The sequence below is a fragment of the Protopterus annectens genome, chromosome 2.part0 (assembly GCF_019279795.1).
Source record: "Protopterus annectens isolate FY-2018-M chromosome 2.part0, PAN1.0, whole genome shotgun sequence".
Lineage (NCBI taxonomy): Eukaryota > Metazoa > Chordata > Ceratodontiformes > Protopteridae > Protopterus > Protopterus annectens.
In genome coordinates this window covers 1,747,739,070-1,747,763,297 of record NC_056728.1, presented here as the reverse complement: position 1 = coordinate 1,747,763,297, position 24,228 = coordinate 1,747,739,070, and the positions used below count along the sequence as shown (strand labels likewise).

Below are 24,228 nucleotides of genomic sequence, written 5' to 3'. Positions count from 1 at the left end.
CAAGTTCCTACAACCAAATTTAAACCTGCAGTATTACTTACTGTAAGCAAGCATTCAAAACCACTATGCTAGTAAGCAGCCAGCATGCCTGGCCTGCAACTTTTAACTGCATGTTTAGTGCTACTCACACTGCACTGTGCAGCTTATAAAGTTAGTTTTTATTTTATGTATTCATTTATGTATTTTTTTGATTTACTGATTTTCTGTATTGTGCAGAGTTGCTGATATGGATGTTCAGAGTTTTCTGTACAATGCCAAGCAGATCAAAATACTGTCTCTTGATCCAAAGTGAGGAAGCCCAAGGAAACATATAGATTTAACAACAACATCAACAACATTTTAGTGAATTTCTGATGTACTGACAGTGTTTTTTTTAAATTAGATTTAATTCTTTTTTTTTAATATTTTTTACAACTTGACAATCCAGTAATGAACACAATGTTATTTTAATCCTTGCAAATGCTGCTATATGCACAGTAACAACACTGCCATATTTATAAAAGTAATTTGAATTATTTATTAACATTGTATACTATACAAAAAGTTTTCAGTAATGAGTATCAGTGCAGACAACATTCATCTTATTGTGAAGACATTATATTGTCAATCCAGTTCCTGAATACAGCCACAGAAGTGTAAACACCTGGATACCTAGGATCACCACAGCTGTTCCCCCAGGAGACAACACCATATAGGCGACCTTCACAGATCAGTGGGCCTCCAGAGTCACCCTGTAAAATAGGAAACAAAGAGGTTTTATACAGAAGTATTTAGAAAGAATGCATAGCAATGAGGTTATACATTTCACTTTTATAAAAAAAAAGTAAGGAAGTCTAACGTGTATTACTGATACAGAAGGATGTAAGTCAGCATCTGATGCTAAGTGATCAAAAGATTTTTCTATTGTATTAGCATTCCAGACATGGAATAGGGATGAGACACTCCTGTTGTATGGATAAGACATTCAGCTAGATTAAAGTAAAGTCCCATTTGCTCTTCTTGTGGTTAATTAGGCATATGACAAATCAGATACGCAATGCAACTTGCTAGAAGAAAAGCATGCACTTTGTGCATGCGAGTGTGTGTGTGTGTGTGTGTGTTTGTGTTTGTGGGCCTATATTATCTTATCAAAATGGCATAACAGCAAATGCCATTTTGATGACAAATAAACAACGAAAGCCCAGGTCACCGATTTTTTTTCCTAGGGAAAAAAATCGGTAGACCAACAAGACACAACACATCAGTTAAAACATTTCAAAGTGGGGGTCTGTGCCCCCACACCCCCTAACTAAATATACCAACTCCAAGATCGCACTACAGTGGGGTAAAGGGCAATGCCACGGCGATGGCCAAGCAATTTTTTTTTCCCTAGGAAAAATATCGCTGACCTGAGGTTTTGCTGATTTTGTAGTTAGCTGTTTATTTGTCGTCAAAATGGCATTCGCTGTTATGCCGTTTCAACCAGATAATATAGACCCATGTGTGTGTGTGTGTGTGTGTGTGTGTGTGTGTGTGTGTTTGTGTGTGTGTGTGTGTGTGTGTGTGTGTGTGTGTGTGTGTGTGTGTGTGTGTGTGTGTGTGTGTGTGTGGGGGGGGAGTGCACACGTGTGTGTGTGTGTGTGTGTGTGTGTGTGTGTGTGTGTGTGTGTGTGTGTATGTGTGTGTGTGTGTGTGTGTGTGTGTGTGTGTGTGTGTGTGTGTGTCCATCCGTGTTTATGCGCATGTGTTGGGGGGGTTCTATAGCGTCTTGTTCAGATTTTATCCCTAGCTGGCCCTCAGTAAGATGCTATAGGGATACTTCAGCATTCACAGTCCACAATGCACAAACAAACATCTATATTCTCCTGTCCATACCACCAGCTTTTGAGAAAATGTCCAAGTTTAGCCCCTTATTGTAGATCTGAAGGGATGCTTTTCAGGACGTCCAGTCTAACACTGGGAATGTATTCATTGTTCTACCTAATTCCTGGTGTGGTTGGTGAGGCTGCTGCCTTCACAAAGGAATGCCATACAGCCTTTTGCAAATGTTTTATAACGTTGCCCACATATGAAAGTATGTTGATGCATGAAAAAATGGTAGAAAAAGGAGAGGCTGTGCTAACATTAATGGTAACATTGAAACCCCAAAATAACCAGAGGCCAAGGGCTGCAGACAGGAAGGGCAAAACTTTAACCAAAGCATAAAAGTTTTTTTCTACAGCAGGACAGGTTCATGAATGTTGCCATAGTTATGCTATTTTCCACACCTGCTGCTGTAATGACATTAATGACAACATGACACAAACAAAGGTGGGGTGGTAAGTGTATCTGCATGACAACATACATGACAACCCAATACTGAAGTGATGGAGTGATTGAGTGATGGAGAACTGTTATACCTGATGAATGCAAAATACTAATAAAACTCAGTGCAATTATATCCCAAGCATTTACATTTTTATAAAAGCAACCCAGCAAATCCAGCCAAATATCGCATGACTGAAAATATTAAGTTTCATTTATGAGGGTCCCCCCATTCATTCCATAAACTTTCTGCTTCATTTGGGGGTTACTCAATTAATTTATTCTATAAGTTTATATGAGTATCCCACAATATGTGACACTTCTTCAGCAAAATGTTCTTTCACGTTTTTGCTGTAGTTTCAGAAATTACTGAACTCAGAATCTTACTTTTTGTGATAAGACAATTTGTTCAGCTTCTAATTATCAAACTTTAATTAATGAAGTCATAGAAGATTGTGGGAAAACATTAACTTTAGAATATATCATAAAACAACTGTTGTATAAGTTTATTGTGAGTCCCTTACATGTGTGTCCAGTACAGTTAATCTCCATTCATTCTAATAAGTGTTTTATACCACGTTTGTGCTGTATGTGGTACAAGCAGAATTCAAGGGTAGTATCACACTAGCAAAACATGATGTGTCAACAAATTTATCTTAAAACTGAGTGGATAACTGACCTTCTATTAAGTTCAATCTGAAAATATATATCAGCAAGAAAAAAAAGACTATCCAACATGGACAAAAATGCAAACCAGGCAGAATACCACAAACACTCCTTTAAGTAGTAAGTGCATTCCTCACAAAGGCTCCTAACCTACAACCAGTTGGTACTAACATACTTCACCCTCCTATACCCTGAAAACTGCCCATCAATTAGCAAACTCGTCCAACCCTACTCTAGTAGCAGATCTCTAAGGTCAACAAATAAAATACTCTTGAATGTCAGTAGGTCTAACAACACATATGGTGACTCCCCTATACTCACATAAAATTGCCAAGCTCTGGAACAGTATACCACAACACATTCTCAATATGGACTGCACATCTAAATTGAAACAGCTACTAGGGGAACACCTCAGACATACTTGGCTCTCCTCCTGCTCTAGACTTGATTAATCAACCTTGGGATTACATCCACATAGTATTACCAACCACCTGTGCCTTTACCTTCCCTAATACCTCTATTTTCTTTCCTCCCTCTGTTCTCTATGTATTTCCCAACTCTATATCTGTTGGCCTGTTTACTACACTCCTGCTTTATGCTGTCTCTTGCATTACTATATTAACTCAAAGCTAAAATCCTGCTCCAATATTAACTTTTGTATCAAATTGTTTACAATTGCTTATTGCAATTGAATGCATCTGTCAATGTATATTTCAAGTTGCTACTTTTGTTTTGTATATATCATACTGTGTGAAGCAGTTCTGCTATTATTGTAACCTGAAAGCTGCTAAATTTCTGTAACCAGCTAATATGAATTTCTGTTGTGTGTCAGTGTCATATCTGTGGAGTTTTTCGCCCCGGGCTTCCAATGAAAATGGGTGAGATAAGACCGGGTCAGACCTTCCCGGTAAACAAATGGAAATAAATAAATAAATAAATATAAAGTCTAGATGAGCGAAAAAAAGTTCTTTGGAGGGAATAATGTTTCTTTTCAGGTCTTATATTAATCTGCGAGAACAACTTCTTAAGTTCATGTTATGGACTGTCTGAGGATGGTGCTTGAAACTGACTGTTGCCAGCTGGAAAGAAGCAGGAAACAAGGAATTAATGAAGGAAGACATTTTGGAAAACTTTCCTTTGGTCATTTACTGGGTTTTGTTTCCTGCCTGGTTGGAAGGGACTATCTGTTTGTTAGACTCTTGAACTTCTGGTAAGTAAAACTGTGAAACTCAGATCTGTACTGGAAATGAATGATGACTTTAAGTTCTACATTTGAGAAGTATTCACCTGTGCACAAATGACTGTTTTTCTGTTGTATGAGACAAAAATAAATCAGTCTATGATACTCAAACCTGAAATAATAACAGGAAGAGACTGTAACTACAAAAATGATAAATACTAGGAATACTGTCTGTGCTTCTTTATTGTTTTGTTTGCACTAGTGGAAAACCTGCTACCTCCTTAATTACTCCACATGCACATCCAAGGCATTTTGAGTCATGGAAACTTAGGCATGGAACTCCATTCTTCTGCTGTAAGGGAACTAACCTGCCCATTCTCAATCAGCAGGAAGCTAAGAGGACAGCCTCACATTAGTGGCAAGTACATACTACATGAAATAGCTAATAATTCAGATCCAAACTGGAAGGAATCTCCCAGTGGTGTCTTTTAGGAATTATAAAAATATTACATCCTAGTATACAGTTTTGGATTATTGCTAACACATAGGTGATTACATGATGTCATAACAAGGTCATTCCTCCATACTCAAAGAAAGGATTCTTGGTTCCATGCAACATCTCAGCAGCCAGCATCTGTATGTGGCACACAGCCATTGGTAGGGCAACATAGCACAGCATATCATGGAACCCACCATCAGCATTAGCAGCATATGTGCATTTATACCCAAGTGCTCAACTTGTTCATCATAAAAATGGGAAAGAAAATGGTAGAAAAGAGGGTAGGAAAGGGAAGTACAGCTAGCAGAAGGAAGACATAAGGATAAACAATATGAAACAAGTGGATGTTGGAGGAAGGAATGGTATATTTGTTTAGGCTGGATAGATGCTATGAAAGAGAAGAGTAGATAGAAAAGGTAATATAGGATGGCTTTGGGGGGTTAGAAGAAGAAGGACAGGTAATAGGTGCAGCCAGTCAAACAAAGAACACAGTCACAGACAGACAAGGGTGGTGTATATCAAAAGGTTGAATTGATAGAGGATGGACACATATAGACAAAGGGTAGACAAATGGTGATGGGGAGGGATGGGCAGCAAACAAGGCATGAGAAATGATGCAGAAGGATGGGATAACACTGAACAGGACATCGGGGGTTGTTGGCATGGTTGGCTGTGAGACTTGTCCAGAGGGCAATATACATAGGCATCATACAACTGGGTGGCCAATGTGATGGGCCAGTTGCTCCTCTGGATGCATGATGGCTGGGATCTACTGGTTCAGCAACTTACCATGTCTCTCCAGAATGCAGTCCAGATTGTCACTGCGGATTTCTAGCTGCTGGCATATCTCAGTGGCCACTAGTCTCCACACTTGTCACAGTGTTATCACAGGGTATGCCTTCTGTTCACCTTCAAAAGAGCAGTCTACAACCCCTCCTGAGAAATCAATACAGAAGGCACCATGGACATCCCCATTGTGCCTCCATCGCAAGTGCCTTTGCCCCTCCCCCACCCTGTGAGAGGCGGACATGGAGGGTACTGGTGATCTAAAAGAAGCCACAGCAGCTGGCGGAGACTGAGGTGAATGTGGCCACTGTATCTCCTCTGTCTCAATTAGATGTGTGTATGACAAAACACATTGGGAAGAAAATCCTAAGCCATACATATGACAGTAGACTGGAAGGCTATACAGTGCATTCATATCCTGCTGCATGGAGTGGCACTCCTAATTCTGAGGCAGCCAACCATATTTAAATGTGTTCCTTCACAGCTGTAAAACAAATGATGTGCTGCTAAACATAAGTGGATAACATCTAACACAGTGGGAGATAAATGTGACATAATATATGCACACTACATCTCTCATTGTATCTTCCAAACCAATGCCTCCAATTAGTGAAGTAGGTCAGTGTGGTGCCACCTTAGGTCATCATATTGATGCCTGCATTGTTCTTCCATCCAGGTGATGCCCATGGCATCAGGCAGCACCTCTGCCAGGTTCTGATATTAACTTTTTAAAGTGGTCATCATAGTGTCCCAGCAGGTGCTCTTTGAAATGTCTGTGCAAAAAGAACAGGACCATCCTGCTGTCCCTGGCACACTATGCAGGAGCCTTTTGGTTATAATATTAAAGAATGTGGCTATGGCTACTCAATAGATTTACTTGAACTAATAATATGTGCACATGAATGCAAATTACCAAATCACGTGGCAAATAATGTAGCATTGTGCTGTGGTATAGCACTATCTGAATTCCCTGACCTGGTGAATGAGCAAAGGTATGATATGTCTCAAGCTACTAGGTATAGATAGGAAAGTGCACAGACACCATGTGGTCCCATTACTCTTTCAGTCACATTATATGGCTTATGTTAGCGTGATATAAAGTCCTCACCATCTTGTATAAGATTACTTTCAAGCACATTAGCAACATTTCTTGGAATTGTTATAACAGTGTTGTGAACATGGAACATTATGAAGAGGAAGGATAACTGGACTGCTACTGTAGAAGTTTTAACCCTGAAATTCATGTGGTACCTGTTAAGGAGAAGGACGTTCATTGTGTAGTAATTTGTGTAACCAACACATATGCATATATGGATATTCCACCTCAGACATGGCATACATGGTAGAGATTCCAGAGTACATACACATGTCAAGGCTTGTAAGTATTATGGAACCAGAAACCCAAACATGTCACATGCAAGACCACCAGAGACCCACATGGCACAGCTGTTTACATCTATGTGAGGAATGCAGCGGTCATAGGATATTGCATGCATACCTGCAGGTTACAGTACCATATATGGGGACCAAAACAGTAACTGCAAGTGATATCCATGTGGATACAATGGGGGATGGCTGTGGGCAGTAGCACATATGCAGTATTGCCAGGCACAAGCACCCAATGAATATCATGTTTTGTCTTGCAACCACCAATGTTAAAGTGGCTGGTAGAAGTTGAGTAGTTTTTAGTGTCAATCTTCATCCAGGAGGACTATCTTCTCATATCAGTAGTTTATGAACAAGGTTATTATTGACCTACATTGAACTCTTCAGACATCTAGGTCTATTCCTCATCTCCTCTGCATTCTGCTATCCACATATGGCAGGCTTATTATTGTCCTGGTGGACAGGGGATATCAGCATTCAAGGACTGGCTCTAATTATCTCTAGTCTAAGTAAATATAGGCTTACAGATTAGTAATAGGCTAACTGCCCTTGCAGGCCATTTTAAGTCTAGCCAATTACCCTATGTGAGAATCAAATCCTGTACCTCGTGTCTGTAAGGTAAACACCAAAGCCATTAGGCCAGTCTACCACCATATTATGCCAACCTCCCACCATGTATCAGTCACAGCATCTTAGTTTGTCTGTGCACTGGTGAGAGAGAGAAATTTTCTAATTAAGTTCCTACCTCATGGACCTAATGTGAACACCACTGAGGTGAGAGGGGTTCTCAATACCAACCTGAGATCTGAGCACACACATATGTGCACATTGTAACTTCCTGCTAAAATGCTGTGTACTGCTTGGTGTGCCCATGCTCATGTCATGATCTATCCTGCTGTTACATATGGCCTATGCCTTTGCTAGAAGACAGTGCGGCAGTAGGTCAATCTGCCTCCCTCCCACTAAGATAGAAGAGCCAATGATGCTTATTTACCACACCCCTGGCTCCTACCAGCACCTGGGTAGCTACTTGATACTGGATTGTCTGGGTCACAGTGAGGGATTTATCTCATGTCCTTGAGCTATCAGAAGTATAATATGCTCTAAGCCACAATCCTTTCTTGATGATTTCATTGGCAAATGCCAAGTGGCTTCAGAGCTGTGTGCCTGATTATGTAGGGACCAACATTAGGCTAAAATGGCCATTTGCAACTGACAAAGTTCTAAAACATTTGTTGTACAACAAAGATGTGCCTATCACTTTTGTTTTGGATGAAACACACAAGTACTACCAAAAACTATTGTGTTGTTATTGCATCAAACGTAAAACTCACACATATTTGTGAAACTGATATTTACAAGAATTTTAAATGTTATGGCAATTTGACATCAGAAAAGAAAATTTAAAAATTCAAGATGCAGTAGTGCAAGTACTTCTAGAAACTGAAGCTCAGTTTAATCACATTTATAACCAAATATTATCTGCAAATATCAAAATGTTTCAGAAATGTATTCCTTTCTAAGTCATGAGCAAAAATAGGCCAAAAACTAATCAGCAGCGGAAGAGCAACTTTTGAAAAAAATAAGAATTCTGCAGTAAAGGTGTTAAGTATATGAACTATTCTCTTTTGTTTGTACCAACCATGCTGTTCTAAGATATGACTATTGCACTCATTGTGACATGTAGGTGATAGCCTTATTCACAGAATTGTTATCAGATACACAATTTACAGAAATCAAGACCTATGAGATTTTACCAGTCATGTCTAAACATGCACACAAATTCCACTTCATCACTATGGTGAATGAAACGTTTGCTGGGCTATGTACGTTTGATCTCTGTGAAACCTTGATGTTTCCTCCTAAAACACATATCTATGTAAACATACCTGGCAGGCATCTTTAGCACCGTAACTGTAGCCAGCACACATCATACTTGAGGTGAGATACCCATGGTAGGAGTTAGAACTGTTACATGAGGCCATGTCTACAACAGGTACCTGAACATCTCGCAGTTTATCTGACACACTTCCCCCAATTACACTGGTGACTCCCCAGCCAGAAACTCGGCAAAGTCGTCCTGTAGAAACAATTGCTCCTTGCGTGGGTAATGCTACGATGGAGACAAATCTGTTTAACTGAGCAGGTCGATTGAGCTGCATGGAAAAGTCAAAAACATGAAATTATTTATTTCTCTTGATGTAATGGCTACATAATTAGTATTGTATTCATTTTTGGATCTTTGACTCTTTTGTTTTTATTATTGTACTTTCTGTTCACAAAGAATAAGCAGCACATCTTTATGACTTTCGTGTCTTTTTAGATTTTCATATTTGACTATATTTCTGGACCATCATTATATCTAAGATCCACTGATAACCTGAGGATACTTGACGACCCAGTGCTACATCATCAGGTAGTAATGGATGAACAGACAATGATTTTGGAGTACCAAGAAGTTTGTATCTTTCGGCTTTTCCCGGTTAGGGGTCACCACAGCGGAACTCCGGTCTGCTAATGATTGGTAGTGGATTTTTACGTACCGGGTTACCAGCCCTGACGCACAACCTTCAACGAAGGCACGCCCCATTCACGTATGCCTCCACACAGAAGACACTCTAGCTGAGAATCGAACGGGGCAACGTCTTGCTATGAGGCTACCGCAGCACCACCACGAAGAAGAGAACTTAATATCTCTAAAGGCCTGGCCTGAAGGTATGCTGGCAGGGCTTTCATCTGTAATGCTGTAATACAACAACATGTATGACTGAATAAAATAAATAAATAAGTACAATAAGGTCAGTTAAAGTGCTTTATTGACCACTCAAGCATATTGACTCAGAATTTTTTTGAAGGGTACACTTAAAAACAGAACAGGCACAGAAAGAACTTTTAAAACAACAATCCAATAAAACATTAGAAACAATTACTCATTTACCATGTAAACAATCAAATATTTCCACGGTAGATCTGTGATCAATTATGCCATAAACTACTATATTTTCCTAGTTCTGTGGTATAGAGGAATAAAAGACTAACTTTAACCCAGGCGATACAAGTTTGATCAGCTACTCAGGCACCTGTTAAAGCTGGCATGAAGGAGATAAATGAAAAGGCTTTTCATCCTTGTCCCTTCCAGGGGTGAGGGTGTGGGAATGTGCTCGGGGCACAAGGATGTGGCAGTGGTACAGGTGGCAATACTAATACAGCCAGTATCCTAGCTCTACTGTGTAAAGAGGTAGGTACTCTAGACATATATTGCCATATAGATGGGGCCATTTCCCTCACAGCAACATTGAGTGCCCCTTTTTGTGATATATGCACTGCATATCAGTGGAAGACAGGGATTATGCAGAAAAGCCCACTGTAAGCCAAAGTACGATGGTTCCTCACTTGATCCTGTCTCACTCTGGGATGTGTGGTGGATAGATACCCAAAACCCTCTGCAGGGGAGCTAAGAGGCCTCCCACTTGTAGGACTTTCTCACATCAGGAAGATTCTGATGTGGATCACAAAGGCTGCTGATGCAGTGCTGGCTAATCCTAAATATTAAGCAGGCAGGCACACTGGACACATAGTCCCTTTTCAGGGGCAACCCAGGAGCAATGTCTGGTTAAGTGACATGCTCAAAGTCACACAGGGGGCAAATGAGGGCTGAGGAAATCAAACCCCATACCACAGGAACTACAGCTTGCATTCTTAATCTCTGTGTCAACTGCCGGACAGAACCTGCTTAAAAAAGTACCATTCTAGCAGTGCAATGGCTATATGGAACTGTAGAAGATGATACCATTGTACCTGTATGTTATAAAACCACATCTAGCATATACTTTTCAAAGAATGTATTAATTTTCACATTATCCCCACTCTACAATATACTGAAATACATGTCTGATTTGTAATAATTTAAGTTTAATAGTCATATAAGGTCATTTAAACAAGTGAACAAAATTTCTGTTTAGCCTTCACTCTAATTGGCAAATGAGGGTCAGTGTAAACATCAGCCATTTCCTCTGCCAGACAGTCCTTTACTGCCTTTGCTTCATTTATCATCCTGGGATGGCAAATAATGCATACACACATTTTCTGTCAGGTAACCAGTTGGTGAAACTTTTGAAAATCATATAAATGGTAGACTGTCATTCTAAATACCAAAATAAAACTGAAAACCTCCAAATTGTTCTCATCTAAGTAATAATTGCTTTTCTCAAGGAATAGAGCTTGGCATCACTGGAGAGCCACAAAAACTAGAGCAACTAGAGAACAATTCCAAAAACTTAGAAATGAAACCAAAAAAACTATTCTCCAGGATAAAAAGAATTATTTCCTACATCTGCAAAACAGGCACCAAAACAACCCCCAAAAATTCTGGGCAGGAATAAACAAACTACTTCATCCCAGCAAACCCTCCACCCCATCACCAACCTCCACAGGCGAAACCACTGACATACCTGATTCATTCAACAAATACTTCATAGAAACCATCTCTAAACTAGTTCAACAACAACCCACTACTGCTACTACCAATATCCCCAAACCTGCAGTCAGTCCCCAAACTACCTTCCAATTCCAACCCATCCCCACCAATTATGTCAAACATTTACTATCCAAACTTAAGCCTACTACCTTAGCAGCGGATGGCATCCCAGCAGAATATCTCCAGTTGGCTGCTAATGAACTTGCCTGCCCAATCTCTATTCTACTTAACAGATCTATATCAGAAAGTACCATCCCACCTATCTGGAAAACCTCCTACATCATCCCTTTACATAAAGGTGGAACATCCACTGACCTCACCAACTATCGCTCTATTGCCATCCTGTCCCCACTAGCAAAAATTCTTGAAAATTTATACATTACCAACTTATGCCATACCTACTTAATAACCAACTTCTCTCTCCTACCCAGCATGGATTCCACCCTGCCCACAGTACAACCACAGCCCTTATTTCCTTTACAAACTTCATCAACCAAAGCAGGCATTTAGGTAAACTAACATCTGTCATATTCTTGGACCTGTCAAAAGCCTTCGATATGGTCAACCATCCTAAACTACTTCACTCCCTTACTAATCTTGGCCTTAGTGATCACGCACTAGCCTGGTTCCAAAACTATCTACATGGTAGACAACAGGCAGTTCGATGGGACAACAACCTATCCTCACTGCTGACTATTACCACAGGAGTCCCACAAGGGTCCATTCTGGGACCCCTTCTATTCTCCATCTTCATTAATGATCTCCTCAGCATGTGCCAGGATGCAACCATTGTACAATATGCTGATGTCTCAACATTAGTCTGTTCAGCAAACAACCCACACAAACTCCTCTCCATTACCCAAAAAAGCCTTACAAATTACAGAAACCTGGTTTCTTAACAAAAACCTATTACTTAATCCCAAAAAGACCAAACTGTTGCTATTTAAACCAAATAAATTCATCTCAGTGCCCAACACATTCAATATTGTGTCCAGAGATGGGACTATCATCTCTCCAGACACTCATACTAAACTTCTAGGAGTGACTATTGACAACAACCTCAAGTTTGATCTTCATATAAATCAAACTATTAAAAACATTCACAAAAAATGGGCAGTCTTTATAAAAACAAACAATTTTTAACCCAACCTGCTAGAATAACCATAGCTCAAACTCACTCCTCTCCACACTATTCTATGCCGCCCTCATCTTCACCAACCTACCCAAAACTGAAATGGCCAAGCTTAACATCCGCTACAATCAAACTGCCAAATTTGCTACTGGTGCCCCCTACCGTGCCCACCACTGTCATTCACTAAATCAACTTAACTGGCTTGAATTCCCAGATCTCCTCTCATTTCATCATCTTTCGTTCGCCCAGAAACTCCTACTACTTTCTGAAAACAACCCAGCACTATGTAATCTACTTAAACTACAAACTAATACCAGACAACTTCGCTCTAGTGATAAAAGACTAATCAAGGTGACCAAAAGCAATAATGCAGCAGGTGACTCCCTCTTCCCTAACTACGTCGGTAAAATTTGGAACTCACCTTCTGCTATTATCTCAGCCAACTCAATGGTTACATTCAAAAAGCTACTAAAAGAACACCTAAAACTTGCATGGCTATGCCCTTGCTACCCACCAGGTTGACCCATATCATACACGCCCTCTGACCCACTCTCGTGCTCCTTTTCACTTCTATCCCTTCAAGAAAAATTGTGACTCCTCCTTATAGTGCCTCACCTGCAAACACCCACACCAACAGTCAGCAATTATACACATTCCAACTTTAAACCCAACCACATCTCACAAAACTAATCCTAACATCCATTCCCAACCCCCTTTTACTTACATTTGTCTCAATCAATGTTATTACTGGAAACCAATACATTCTAAGTACTACATTACTCTAACTTTAAACTATGGAATTTTATTAAATCTTGCGACTACCAATAAGTTTTGTAGTTTGTAATTTTAAAACTATGGAATCTTGTTAAATCATGTGTTTTCCTATGAATACTTGCTTGCTATGTAGAAATCTCATAATTGTTTGTTCTTAATCTGTGGAGCTTTTCTCCCCGGGCCTCCACTGAAAATGGACATGTATCCAGTCGGACTCTCCCGGTCAACAAATGTAAAATAAAAAATAAATAAAAATAATGCATGACTAAAATTGCTATTTTTCTGATACCATTTTTAATTTATCCAAATTTGATAGCTAAGCTATCAGAAGTGTTACTTTTGCCACATCATTCATTCATTCACACTTTTCTTTTTTGCTTCCAATATTCTAGTGGTGTTTGTCTAATGGCCTGTGTGGCCATTCAGGGCCCTCTATTTTGTTCATTTAGCATCACTTCATAACAGAACACATCAACAACTAAAATCTGTGTTTGGTGATCTGTGCAGTATGCTATCTACTAGAAAACATGTTTTTTTTTTGTTTGTTTATGTGCCCTCGTCCATCTTTTTAAAGACGTGGGGCACGCATATATTTTTTTGCTTCCTAGGGTCCAGTGTTTTTCTTCACTGATGGCCAATCAGGGCACTCTAGTCTGTTTCAAAAGCATTTTGTTCATAGAGCAGATGTGTCATCATGCCAGTGAGGAGCTTAGTATCAGGGGACAGCCTAATGACTTATTCTATAATAAGGTAATATAACAACCCTAGAAAGTTTATACACCACAGTTTCTTGCATTTGATTAACTTAGTTATAGCTGCTCCATCTATTTTTTTGTGTGTTTTTGTTTGTGATTTTCTCTTATCTGGGGAAAGTATTATAATTATAGCACTGCTGATCTGTAAACATACCTTGTCAGTACTAAAGCATATATTGTTAAGCTTTTGGCCAGTAATCTGAATAACCTTTTCATAAATTGTGATTTTGTCATGTTATAAACACTACAAATCTAAACTGCAGGGATCACCTTACTACTTCTAGATAGTTACAGTGTGTTTACATTACTTAATTGTACTTAAGCACAATAGTTAGAAGAAATCAGGTCTGTCATCTCAATATTAGAAGCATTAATAACAAGGTACATAAATTGCATGCACTTCTGGATGTCCACTCCCCTGAGATTCTCTGTTTATCTGAAACCTGGTTAAAACCTAACACTAAAGACAATGAAGTTTTACCACCTGGGTAAAACATACACAGGCTGGATCGTGCTTCCAGGAAGGGGGGGTGGGGTAGCTGTACTCTATAAATCTGAGTTGAATATCACCATAGATGTAATACAACCACCTCAGATTAATAACTCAGAGATTCTTGCCACCAAATTGCAACTTAATAAAAATAAATGCATTTATATCATCTGTATGTACATTCCCCCTGGTAACAATATATCTACAGCTGAAGATATCTTGCACTGGCTATCATGTCACTACACCCAAGAAACCCTACTACTTGGAGACTTTAACATAGACTGGGGCACCTGTTCCTCAGAATCCCCAACCACCCATATTAACCTGCATGCATTTACACAAATTATATCCACCCCTACCAGGATAGGTAAACCCAACCAAAAAGAAAGTATACTTGACTGGGTATTCATAAATAGTCACCCCCAACTGTACACCTCTGGTACCCTCCTTGATGGCCTAAGCGATCACCTTCTCACATATGTAATTAAGCACAAAACCATTAATTCCCAACAACCCTTACTCAGAAAGGTTAGAAACAATAAAAACTTTGACCCTGCCAAATTCCAACAAGAACTAAACTCATGTAATTGGTCTATTGTAAAACACCTCCCCTTAGAGGAAGCAGTAGCATACTTTAACAACAAATTCCTTGAGATCCTTAATTTGCATGCACCCTGTTCATTCAAAGAGAACCAAGGCAAAAACTGTGCCATGGCTTTCTAAAGAGTCGAAACTCAAAATTACCCTTAGAAACAAAGCATGGGCTTTATGGCATTCTTCTAAAGACCCTCAAGATCACATTAAATACAGGCAATCCAGGAACGAAACCAAAAAATCAATTTTACAAGACAAAAAACAATACTACTGTAATTTACAGACAGTAACTCAAAATAACCCTTAGAAGTTTTGGGCAGGTTTAAATAATCTACTACATCCTGGACAAACTTCAACCCCAATCCCTGCTGCTACTATTGATAAAACCCCTGAAGATGTTTCTGATAGTTTTAACCAATTCTTTACTGAGACAATTCAAGCCCTAGCTAGCCAACTACCTCCTAGCTCCCCTGGTCCTGAAAGTAGCACCCCTAGAAACCTTCTCGCGTTCAGCTTCCAACCAGTCGCCACTTCACTTATCCGTACCTAGATCAAAAAATTAAAACCCACTACACTTTCTGCTGATCAACTCCCTGCCGAGTACCTACAAAAATCAGCTGATGCTATTGCTTACCCCATCTCAATACTAATTAATCGAACCATAGTAGAAGCTAAAATTCCCACCATCTGGAAAATATCCTATGTAATCCACTTCACAAAGGAGGCAGCTCTACTGAATTCTCCAATTATAGGCCAATAGCTATACTCTCTCCACTTGCAAAGATTATGGAAAAATGTATTCATAGACAGCTGATGCACCACCTAATCCAGAATGACCTTATGGCAGACACTCAGCATGGCTTCCGTCCTCATCACAGCACTACTTCAGCCCTCCTAGCCTTTACCAACACCATAAACCATAATCGCAACAATAATTATATATCCTTAGCCCTCTTCTTGGATCTTTCCAAGGCATTCAATATGGTTGATCACCAACTTTTAATCCACACCCTGCAAACATTCTGTCTAGATAATGGAGCCCTTCAATGGTTTCAATCCTACCTGAATGGTCGACAGCAGGCTGTCCTCTGGCAGAACAAACTCTCTAACCTTCTACCTAACACCCATGGAGTACTACAAGGCTCTATACTAGGGCCCTTGCTGTTCTCCATCTTTATTAACGACCTTTATACTGTCATCCCAAAAGTCAGCTGTATCCAATATGCTGATGACTTGCTCAGCTGCATCTCCAGTAGAGTTATGGTCAGCTACGCAGACCACCTTTGATACAATAGAAAACTGGCTTTCTGAACATCGTCTGATCCTAAATCCCAAAAAAAACTAAAATGCTGTTATTTTCACCAACACGTAGGTCTACCACTTTCACCTTTACCATAAAATCAAATGATGGCACAATAATCTCCCCTGACCCCTCTACAAAACTATTAGGTGTCATCATAGACAATAATCTAAAATTTGACCTACATGTTAACCAAACTATCAAAACTATCAATAAAAAACTAGGGTCACTTTACAGAATAAAAGCCTTCCTAACCCCTCTAGCTAAAATTGCCATAGCTCGCTCTCACCTTCTTTCAACCCTTCTGTATGCATCCCCTCTACTCTCAAATTTAAACAAGACTGTCCTTAACAAACTCTCAATTTGCTACAACCACATTGCCAGGTTTGCCACTGGGCTGCCTTTTAGGACACATCATTGCATCAATCTAAATCAGCTTGTGTGGCTTGAACTACCCAGCCTAATCCAGTATAACCAATTGATTATGGCCTATAAAATCCTCTATAATCCGGGCAATACTCCTGCACTTAAAATATTATCACCCCCTATAACAATCCTAGACCGCTTCAATCCTCTCACAAACTACTAATTCAGACTAGCAAAATTAATAACACAGCCGGTGATTCTCTCTTTGCAAACTCTGTAAGTAGATCCTGGAACTCTCTTCCAGCTGATATTACCTTACTTTCCACCTTAGGTCAATTTAACACTAGACTCAAACAGCATTTGTCACTTAACTGGCTATGTCAATGTATCAAGCCTGGCTAACTCTCTCTAGAATGCGTAAAAATCTGTTAACCAGTTTACTGTGTAATTTAATTTAATCCTGACTTGCGCTCAGGATTAACTGTAACCTGTGGAACTTGTTTAACTTGCTTATTTATGTAATCTCTGTAAATAGTCTGTAATATGTAATGCTGGTATTATGTAATGCTGTATCTGCTTTCCCTTGGAGCTTTTCTCCCCGGGCCTCCGCTGAAAATGGACATGCATCCAGTCGGACTATCCCGGTCAACAAATGTAAAATAATAAATAATAAAATAAATCAGTTAATTTCATACTTTCAGTGCTAAGCCATATTTTGATAGATTAAGGCTAGTCCATTTTTTTCTGCTTGTGCTATGTTTTTCTTGCATTTTTTCTCTAGTTAGTTGTTGACTGACAGTGTGCACTTGCACTTCATTTATTTTACATTATTAACTTTGACATGTGCCTTATTATGGACAATTTCAATCACTATGCACTAAATGATTTATTTATATAAAAATTTCCTTTTAAATACATTTAATATTATGTACACTACCAAAATAAGAAGGTACGCCCATTCACACATGTCTCCACACAGAAGACGCTCTAGCTGAGAATCGAACAAGACATCGTCTTACTGTGAGGTGACAACGCTACCGCAGCACCACCACCACCGCGGTTAACAAACAATCTAATAATTCTTTACATTCTTCTTAATGTAAAGCTCACAACTTTACAAACACACCTTGAACGTTTCTATATCCTAGGTCATGAGAGTGTTGTAATTGCCATAATTACTGAGGTTTGGAATTCAGAAAAATCTTTTTCTTTTCCTGGATACAACAAAACTGAGTGCCTGAGACAGACAAAGAATGGAGGAGAAGTGCTAGTACAGTAAATTGTCAGTTAATCAGCACCCATGGGGATTGATAGTTTCTAGTTCCTTGAGAGTTACTATTAAAAATAGGCCTGACTAATAATGTACCCTATACTATTTGTTTGGTTTGACTTGTTCTCAGGTTGGGGAGAGAGGGAATTTATTCCTATCTTCGTTTTTAAAACTCTAAAACTCTAAAAATGTAAGGTATGTTTCTGTGGTGGGAAAACAGAAACTGCAATGCATGAAAATTGTACAGTATTTCTTCGATATTTTTTGCTGGTTGCTTGAGTTCCTGTTAACTGAGAGTTCCCTGTACTGCTAATCATACCTCTCAACTGTACAGATTTTCACAGAATGTCCAGATTTTTGCCTCATATTTTTGGTACTTTTTTCATAAAAGTGTGTTTTTCTGGCAAACTAGTGGCAAATCATTAAGGATTGAAGTTAGAAGTTAATGACAGACATTTGAGTTTCAGACTTCATGTCTTTCAGAAAATTCACGCTAATGCAAAACCTGTTAGTCTATCAACTTTCCAACTTTGTAAGAGAAATATTTAACAATTGCCCCTATTTTTGGTCCTTTCTCCCACTTTTATTTATGGTTTTGCCCAGATTTCTTGCACTAAGAAGTTGAGAGGTATGACTACTATCTGATAAAATAGCATATAAAGTTACCATTAATGGGCCTACTGCAAGTGCTTGTGTACCATTATCTTGTGATACACTTTCCTGCTGCCAGTTCATTGTGGCCTAACTCCCACTAACTTGATCTCTGTGAAGTAACAATAGGCTAAGTATCTCTCTCCCAGAGCTCCCCAATAACCCTAAAAGTTCCCACCTCGTCCCTAAGCCTAAACTCTGGATCACTTCTTAAATCTAAAACCCCCTCCCCGGTCTAACTGTAACCTTCTGATTGTGCCCTAAACCTAAAATCCCCTTCCCTTGCTCCTCCCTAACATTAATCTTTCAATACCTTCTGTTCACTCCCCAAACCCGAAATCTCCTTTTCCTTCCTAACCATAATGTTTTGATTGCTCCCCAAACCTAAAATCCCCTCCCCTCCCTAACCATACTCTTCCACTTGCTCCCTAAACCTAAAGTCCCTTTACTCTCACTATCCCTAATCTTCCAATTTCTCCCTAAACCTAATACCCCCTCCCCTTCCTAACCTTCTGATACTTTTGTATTGCTCCCTAAACCTAAAATTCCCCTCTTCTCCCTAAACCTAAACTCCTGATCACTCCCTAAACCTAAAATCTCCCACCCTTTCCTAAGCCTAACCCCCCCCCCTCCTTGTTTCCCTTCCAGAAATACCTGGTCTGGGAGCAATTCTGCAGTTTTTTCTGTAGGATGCGAGCTTTTAGCATGTGTCACCTGCTTGGCTGAATGTATATTCAAATTCAAATGTGAGCAGCTGAGTGCACAGGCTGCAGCATAGTCAAGTCCCTGGCTACGAGGAACTTGTTTTCAAGTACTTTGGGGCTCAACTATTTCCCATCAATTCATATTTGCAGTCTGTAGTGATTGATATCCAGGGACAGATAGCCTTGGAAACAACCAGCCTTATCTGTTCATACAGGCAGTCATCCATGGAAACACTAAGCACCAGTGTTTCACTGATTTTCTGCATCCTTTCGTACAACAAAAGGACCCGATTCTAATTTGGGACTTTAATTATCCAGGGATGAGTCAGACCTCCTGTATCTGAAACTTAAGAAGCTAACAAGATTTCCTTGATTTTTGCCATAATTTGACTCAATTAAATCATGTACATACATGGGAAGATAATATTCTTGATTTAGTTCTAAATAACTGTGAACACAACATTTCCAAGGTACAACTTAACCTCCCTATGGGCAATTCAGACTACAATGGCTTGTCATTCAAAATTTCTTTTGTTAAAGATTACTGTCTCATGTTATTAAGAGGTATGATTTCCATAGCATAGATTTCAGTGGTTTACATGACTGCATTAATAGCATCCCCTGGTTCACTCATTTATTGAGGCAGAAGAATGGTGGTTACTAAATGCTAGAGGGTATTCTACAACACTTATTGAGGAGACTTCTCATTCTTGCCATAACCAAAAACACAGCAAGGTACCATTTTTAAGAGACACCAATCTAAGTAAATTATATAAGAAAAATAAATGGATTCACGAAAAAATACAAAAACAAACCATCACCTACAAATAAGAATAACATCAATCAATTAAATGAGAAATTTTCACACATTTGAAGTTAAAATATCCTCCTGCATCTTGACCAAGAAACAATTTTTACATGTTAATTATATTTCAGAGAAACTAAATTTAGTTATATCTACATACCAATCCTAAAGAGAAGGCTGATGAATTTAACCTCTACTATTCAGACACTGTTCCTGTTGACTGTGACAGCCCACACATTCAACCCAGATTGCTACCTACTCATAACATTCAGTGTCCTCTTATCTCCAATGTCATATGCCTAAACTCTTACATAAAATAAGAGCCAAAACATCTATGGGGCCAGATCACATTTCTGCGACTTTGATTAATAGTATAAAGGAGATACTAAAACCTATTCTCCAACAAATATTTAATATAATGTTAAAAGAATGTGTTCATAGGTTCATAGGTGTGTACTAGGTACTAGGCTAATGACCCTGGAGCCTTTACAAGCCTAGCCCATAGAAGTGCCCTGGCATCGTGCCGCCCGATGTTAGTTCTCACTGTCTCTATCAAGTAGAGCCACTGGAGTGATCCCTGGGGCGAACGTTCTGTTACCCATCCACTCATCAAGATTTCTCTTGAAGAGGGCCAGTGAGCTGCTCTGCTTGACATGCATGGGAAGTCTATTCCAGAGCATGGGCAGTCTCTGGGTGAGGAACCTGTCCCTTCAACATGTTCTGTTGATTGTGGTAATGAGGCTGAGGTCTCTGGAGTGTGTGGTGTGGACGGATTGGGATTTCTTTAGATGTAGCATTTCTAACAGAGCTGGGTCAGACATGGCTTTGTAAGTCAAGCAGAGATCGCCTCTAAGTAGGTGATATGAGACAGAGAATAGCTGGAATCTTTTGAGTCTGTCCGTGTAGCAGATGTGTTAAATGCCTAGAATCCTCTTTGTGAAGTACTTCTGTGGCCTCTCCAGGTGTTGCAGGTGTCTATTGAGGTACATGCCAAATGGGGCATTATACTCAATGATTGGTCTAATGAGGGAACAGTAGGGAGAGAGACGATGACCTCTTCCTTCCTGGATGCAAACCCTTTGGTAATGAGATGTGGTACATAGAAAGACTTTCTGACCACAGTGCCAATGTGGTGGTTGAAGGAGATGTTACTGTCAACTTGAGTCCTCAGATCTCTTATAACACCTTCAGTGTTCAGTGGGCTCCCATCAATGTGGTAATTAGTGGGAAATGAGTTTTTACCAAAGGGGATGATGACACATACATTTTTGGCATTAAGCTTAAGGCCATGGTTTTGACACCAGTCAGTGGTCTCAGTGAGGCCTTTTTGTATGATATCTGCATCACTTGGGGAGTTAATAATGGCTCCCAGCTTGCACTCGTCTGCAAACTTAATCAGCCAGAGTCCCTTTGTGTTGGCCTGGACTTCTGAGAAGTAGATGCCAAACAGGAGAGGACCCAGGACATATCCCTGGGGGACTCTACCTGTGACTGGTCAACAATCTGACTCGGAGTCTACTACTTTCACACTTTGTGGTCTATCTGTGAGCCAATTTGTAACCCACCTAGTGATATAGGGATTGATGCCTAGTTTGGTGAGTTGATTAATAATTCCAGAGTGAGGAATGGTATCAAAGGCCTTGACCAGATTGAGGTAGGCTGTATGCACTGCTTTATTTTCATCTACAGCCCTGGTGACTGGCTCAAAGAAGTCAACCAGGTTAAGCAGGTATGATCTCCCTTTCACAAAGCCAAACTGTGCGGGGTCTAGAGTTTGGAGATTTCCTATATCTTTGTTAATTAGGTCCATGATGATGCGCTTCATAGCTTTACATATCAGACTCATCAGGCTAATGGGGCAATAATTCTCAGGGTCTGTAGTCGCTCCCCCTTTATGGAGAGTGATGACTGCAGCAGTGCGCCATTTGGTAGGGACAAAGCCTGAGGTGAGGCTGTGACTGCTGCAGTAATGCTGGGTGCCTGGCATTCTTCCGGTATTGTGATTGGTCCTTTGGGGGGGGGTAAAGTTGGCAATGAATCTGTTGGTCAGTATGTTGGCGATATCTGTTGGCTCAGTATAGGAGGTGCCATTGTGCAGTAACTCAGAACAAATCTGGGTATTGCCATGGAGGTTCTTGATATAACTATAGAAGGCTTTGTGATTATTTTTAGTGTCTGCCGCAATTCTGTCTTCATATCTGGCTTTAGAGGATTTGATGAGGGATCTCAACTTTTTGCTGAGGCTAATAAGGGAGTTTTTCCAGTCTTGGGACTTCAACTTTTTTTGGAGCAGTTTCTTCCTTCTATTGAAGAGTTTATTAATGGCAGGGGACCACCATATTGGCTTCCTTTTTTTGGAGGAGAGCATCTTGGTTCTGTTGGGTATGATTAGTTCCATGCATTTATGTACATGTTTGTACAGTGCATTGCTGTATGATTTGGCATTCCTGCAGCTATTTTCCATTGGTATGGGTGCTGTGAAGTTATCCACCTCTGTTTTTAGGAGCCCAAAGTCCACTTTGGAGAAGTTTTTCAAGGTGGTTACCTTTGCAGGAGGTGTGGGTGAGATGTGAAGTTCCATGGTGATTAGTTTAGGGTCAGGTCTGACCAAGGATGGATTGACTACTGGTGTAGGGCAACAGTCGCACATGTTAGTAATAACCAGGTCAAGGATGCTGCTTCCTCTAGTGGGGGTCAGAATGAGCTGGTCCAGGTCATTGGAACTGATGAATTCCAGGAAGCGTTGGGCCAGTGTATTGGTGCTTGAGTCGTTTTTCCCAGTTGATGGAGGGGTAGTTGAAATCTCCTAGTATGAGAGTGCTGGGTTGGACCTTGATAAATTCCAGGGTGATTAGGAACATAGAGTGAGAGTCTAGGGACATGGTTGGGGACCTATAGCAGGCTATGATATGGATCGCCATCTTATCCAATGTTAGTTTTACCTTAAGTATCTCAGATGCGTTATGCTGGGCTACTAGTCTGGAGATGTGCATATCCTTTATGAATATGGAGACACCACCACCTTTGGAGCTATGGTTCATGTTTCAGGGTCGAAAGGTGTGGAATGTGTTATAGCCTGGTAGTGCAGGGGTACTTTCTGCTGTTTTAAATCAGGTCTCCATTACTGCACAAATGTCGATATTCTCCATTTTGAGGAGTGTTTCGAGCGAGTGCATCTTGAGATTTAGACTTCTAGCACTGAGCAGCATGACCCTCAGATTGCATTTATTTATAACTGTTATGGTGGTAATTTGGTCTTTGGAACACTGCCAAAAAATGCACTATAGGGGTGGCAAGAGCCTTAGCCAGTAGCAGGAAGGTGTTGTTCCACCTTAATGGAAACAATCTCTTATCTCACCAGTATTAAAAAAAAAGGTGATAAACCGAGAAATTCAAATTACAGACCTATCAGCCTCACTTCAAATTTATGTAAATGTTAGGAAAAATACATAGTAAAACTAATGTTAAACTCTTTGTAATATAATGGTTTGAATTATTTATATCAACATGGGTTTAGTCAGGTCAGATCGAATTTAACAAACTTAATCAAATTTTATAAGCAAGTCACCTTGGCTACTGAACAAGGCTCATCCGTGGGAATTATTTTTATAGATGTGAACATTTTCAACTCACTTTCTCACAAGTCTATTGATGACATACTAAGACCATATCATTTTAACCCCTTATCTAATCAACTGGGAAACAACTGGCTTACTGGCAGAATACAGTGTGCCTCAGTAATGGGCTTCTGTTCTGATATCTTACAAATAACGTCAGGAGTTCCTCAACATGGCGTACAAATAGAGACTGCTGAATTTCCAAATACACGGGCAACTGCAAAATATTTTTTAAAGTAACAATGGAGAAGGGCTCTTACCAATTATCAAGTTTCTAGGAAAGTTTTGTAACTGGGCACGAAGGCTGGGCTTAAGATGTAAGTCTAACAAATGTCAAATAATATATTTTGTTCTACCTAGTGCCAAACACAATATATTACTTGATGGGGCTACCCTATATGAAACATATATCTATAAAGACCCGGTTATTTTAATTACTGCAAATGTATCCCTTACCTGTCATGCTAACTCTATTTAAACTAAGCTCTTAAAG

General features: G+C 39.8%; 1 protein-coding gene across 1 annotated transcript in view; it reads right to left on the bottom strand.

Annotated features, from left to right (window-relative positions):
* Positions 1-365: 365 nt before the first annotated feature.
* The window catches only part of LOC122793778 (trypsin-3-like), a 242,734-nt gene continuing 218,871 nt past the window's right edge, over positions 366-24,228 (bottom strand). The window contains exons 4-5 of the mRNA XM_044061968.1: positions 8,690-8,956; positions 366-731 (exon numbers count right to left, since the gene is read on the bottom strand). Coding sequence (XP_043917903.1) covers positions 582-731; positions 8,690-8,956 — 417 coding nt within the window. The 3' untranslated portion in view covers positions 366-581. The remainder of the gene's footprint in view (positions 732-8,689; positions 8,957-24,228) is intronic.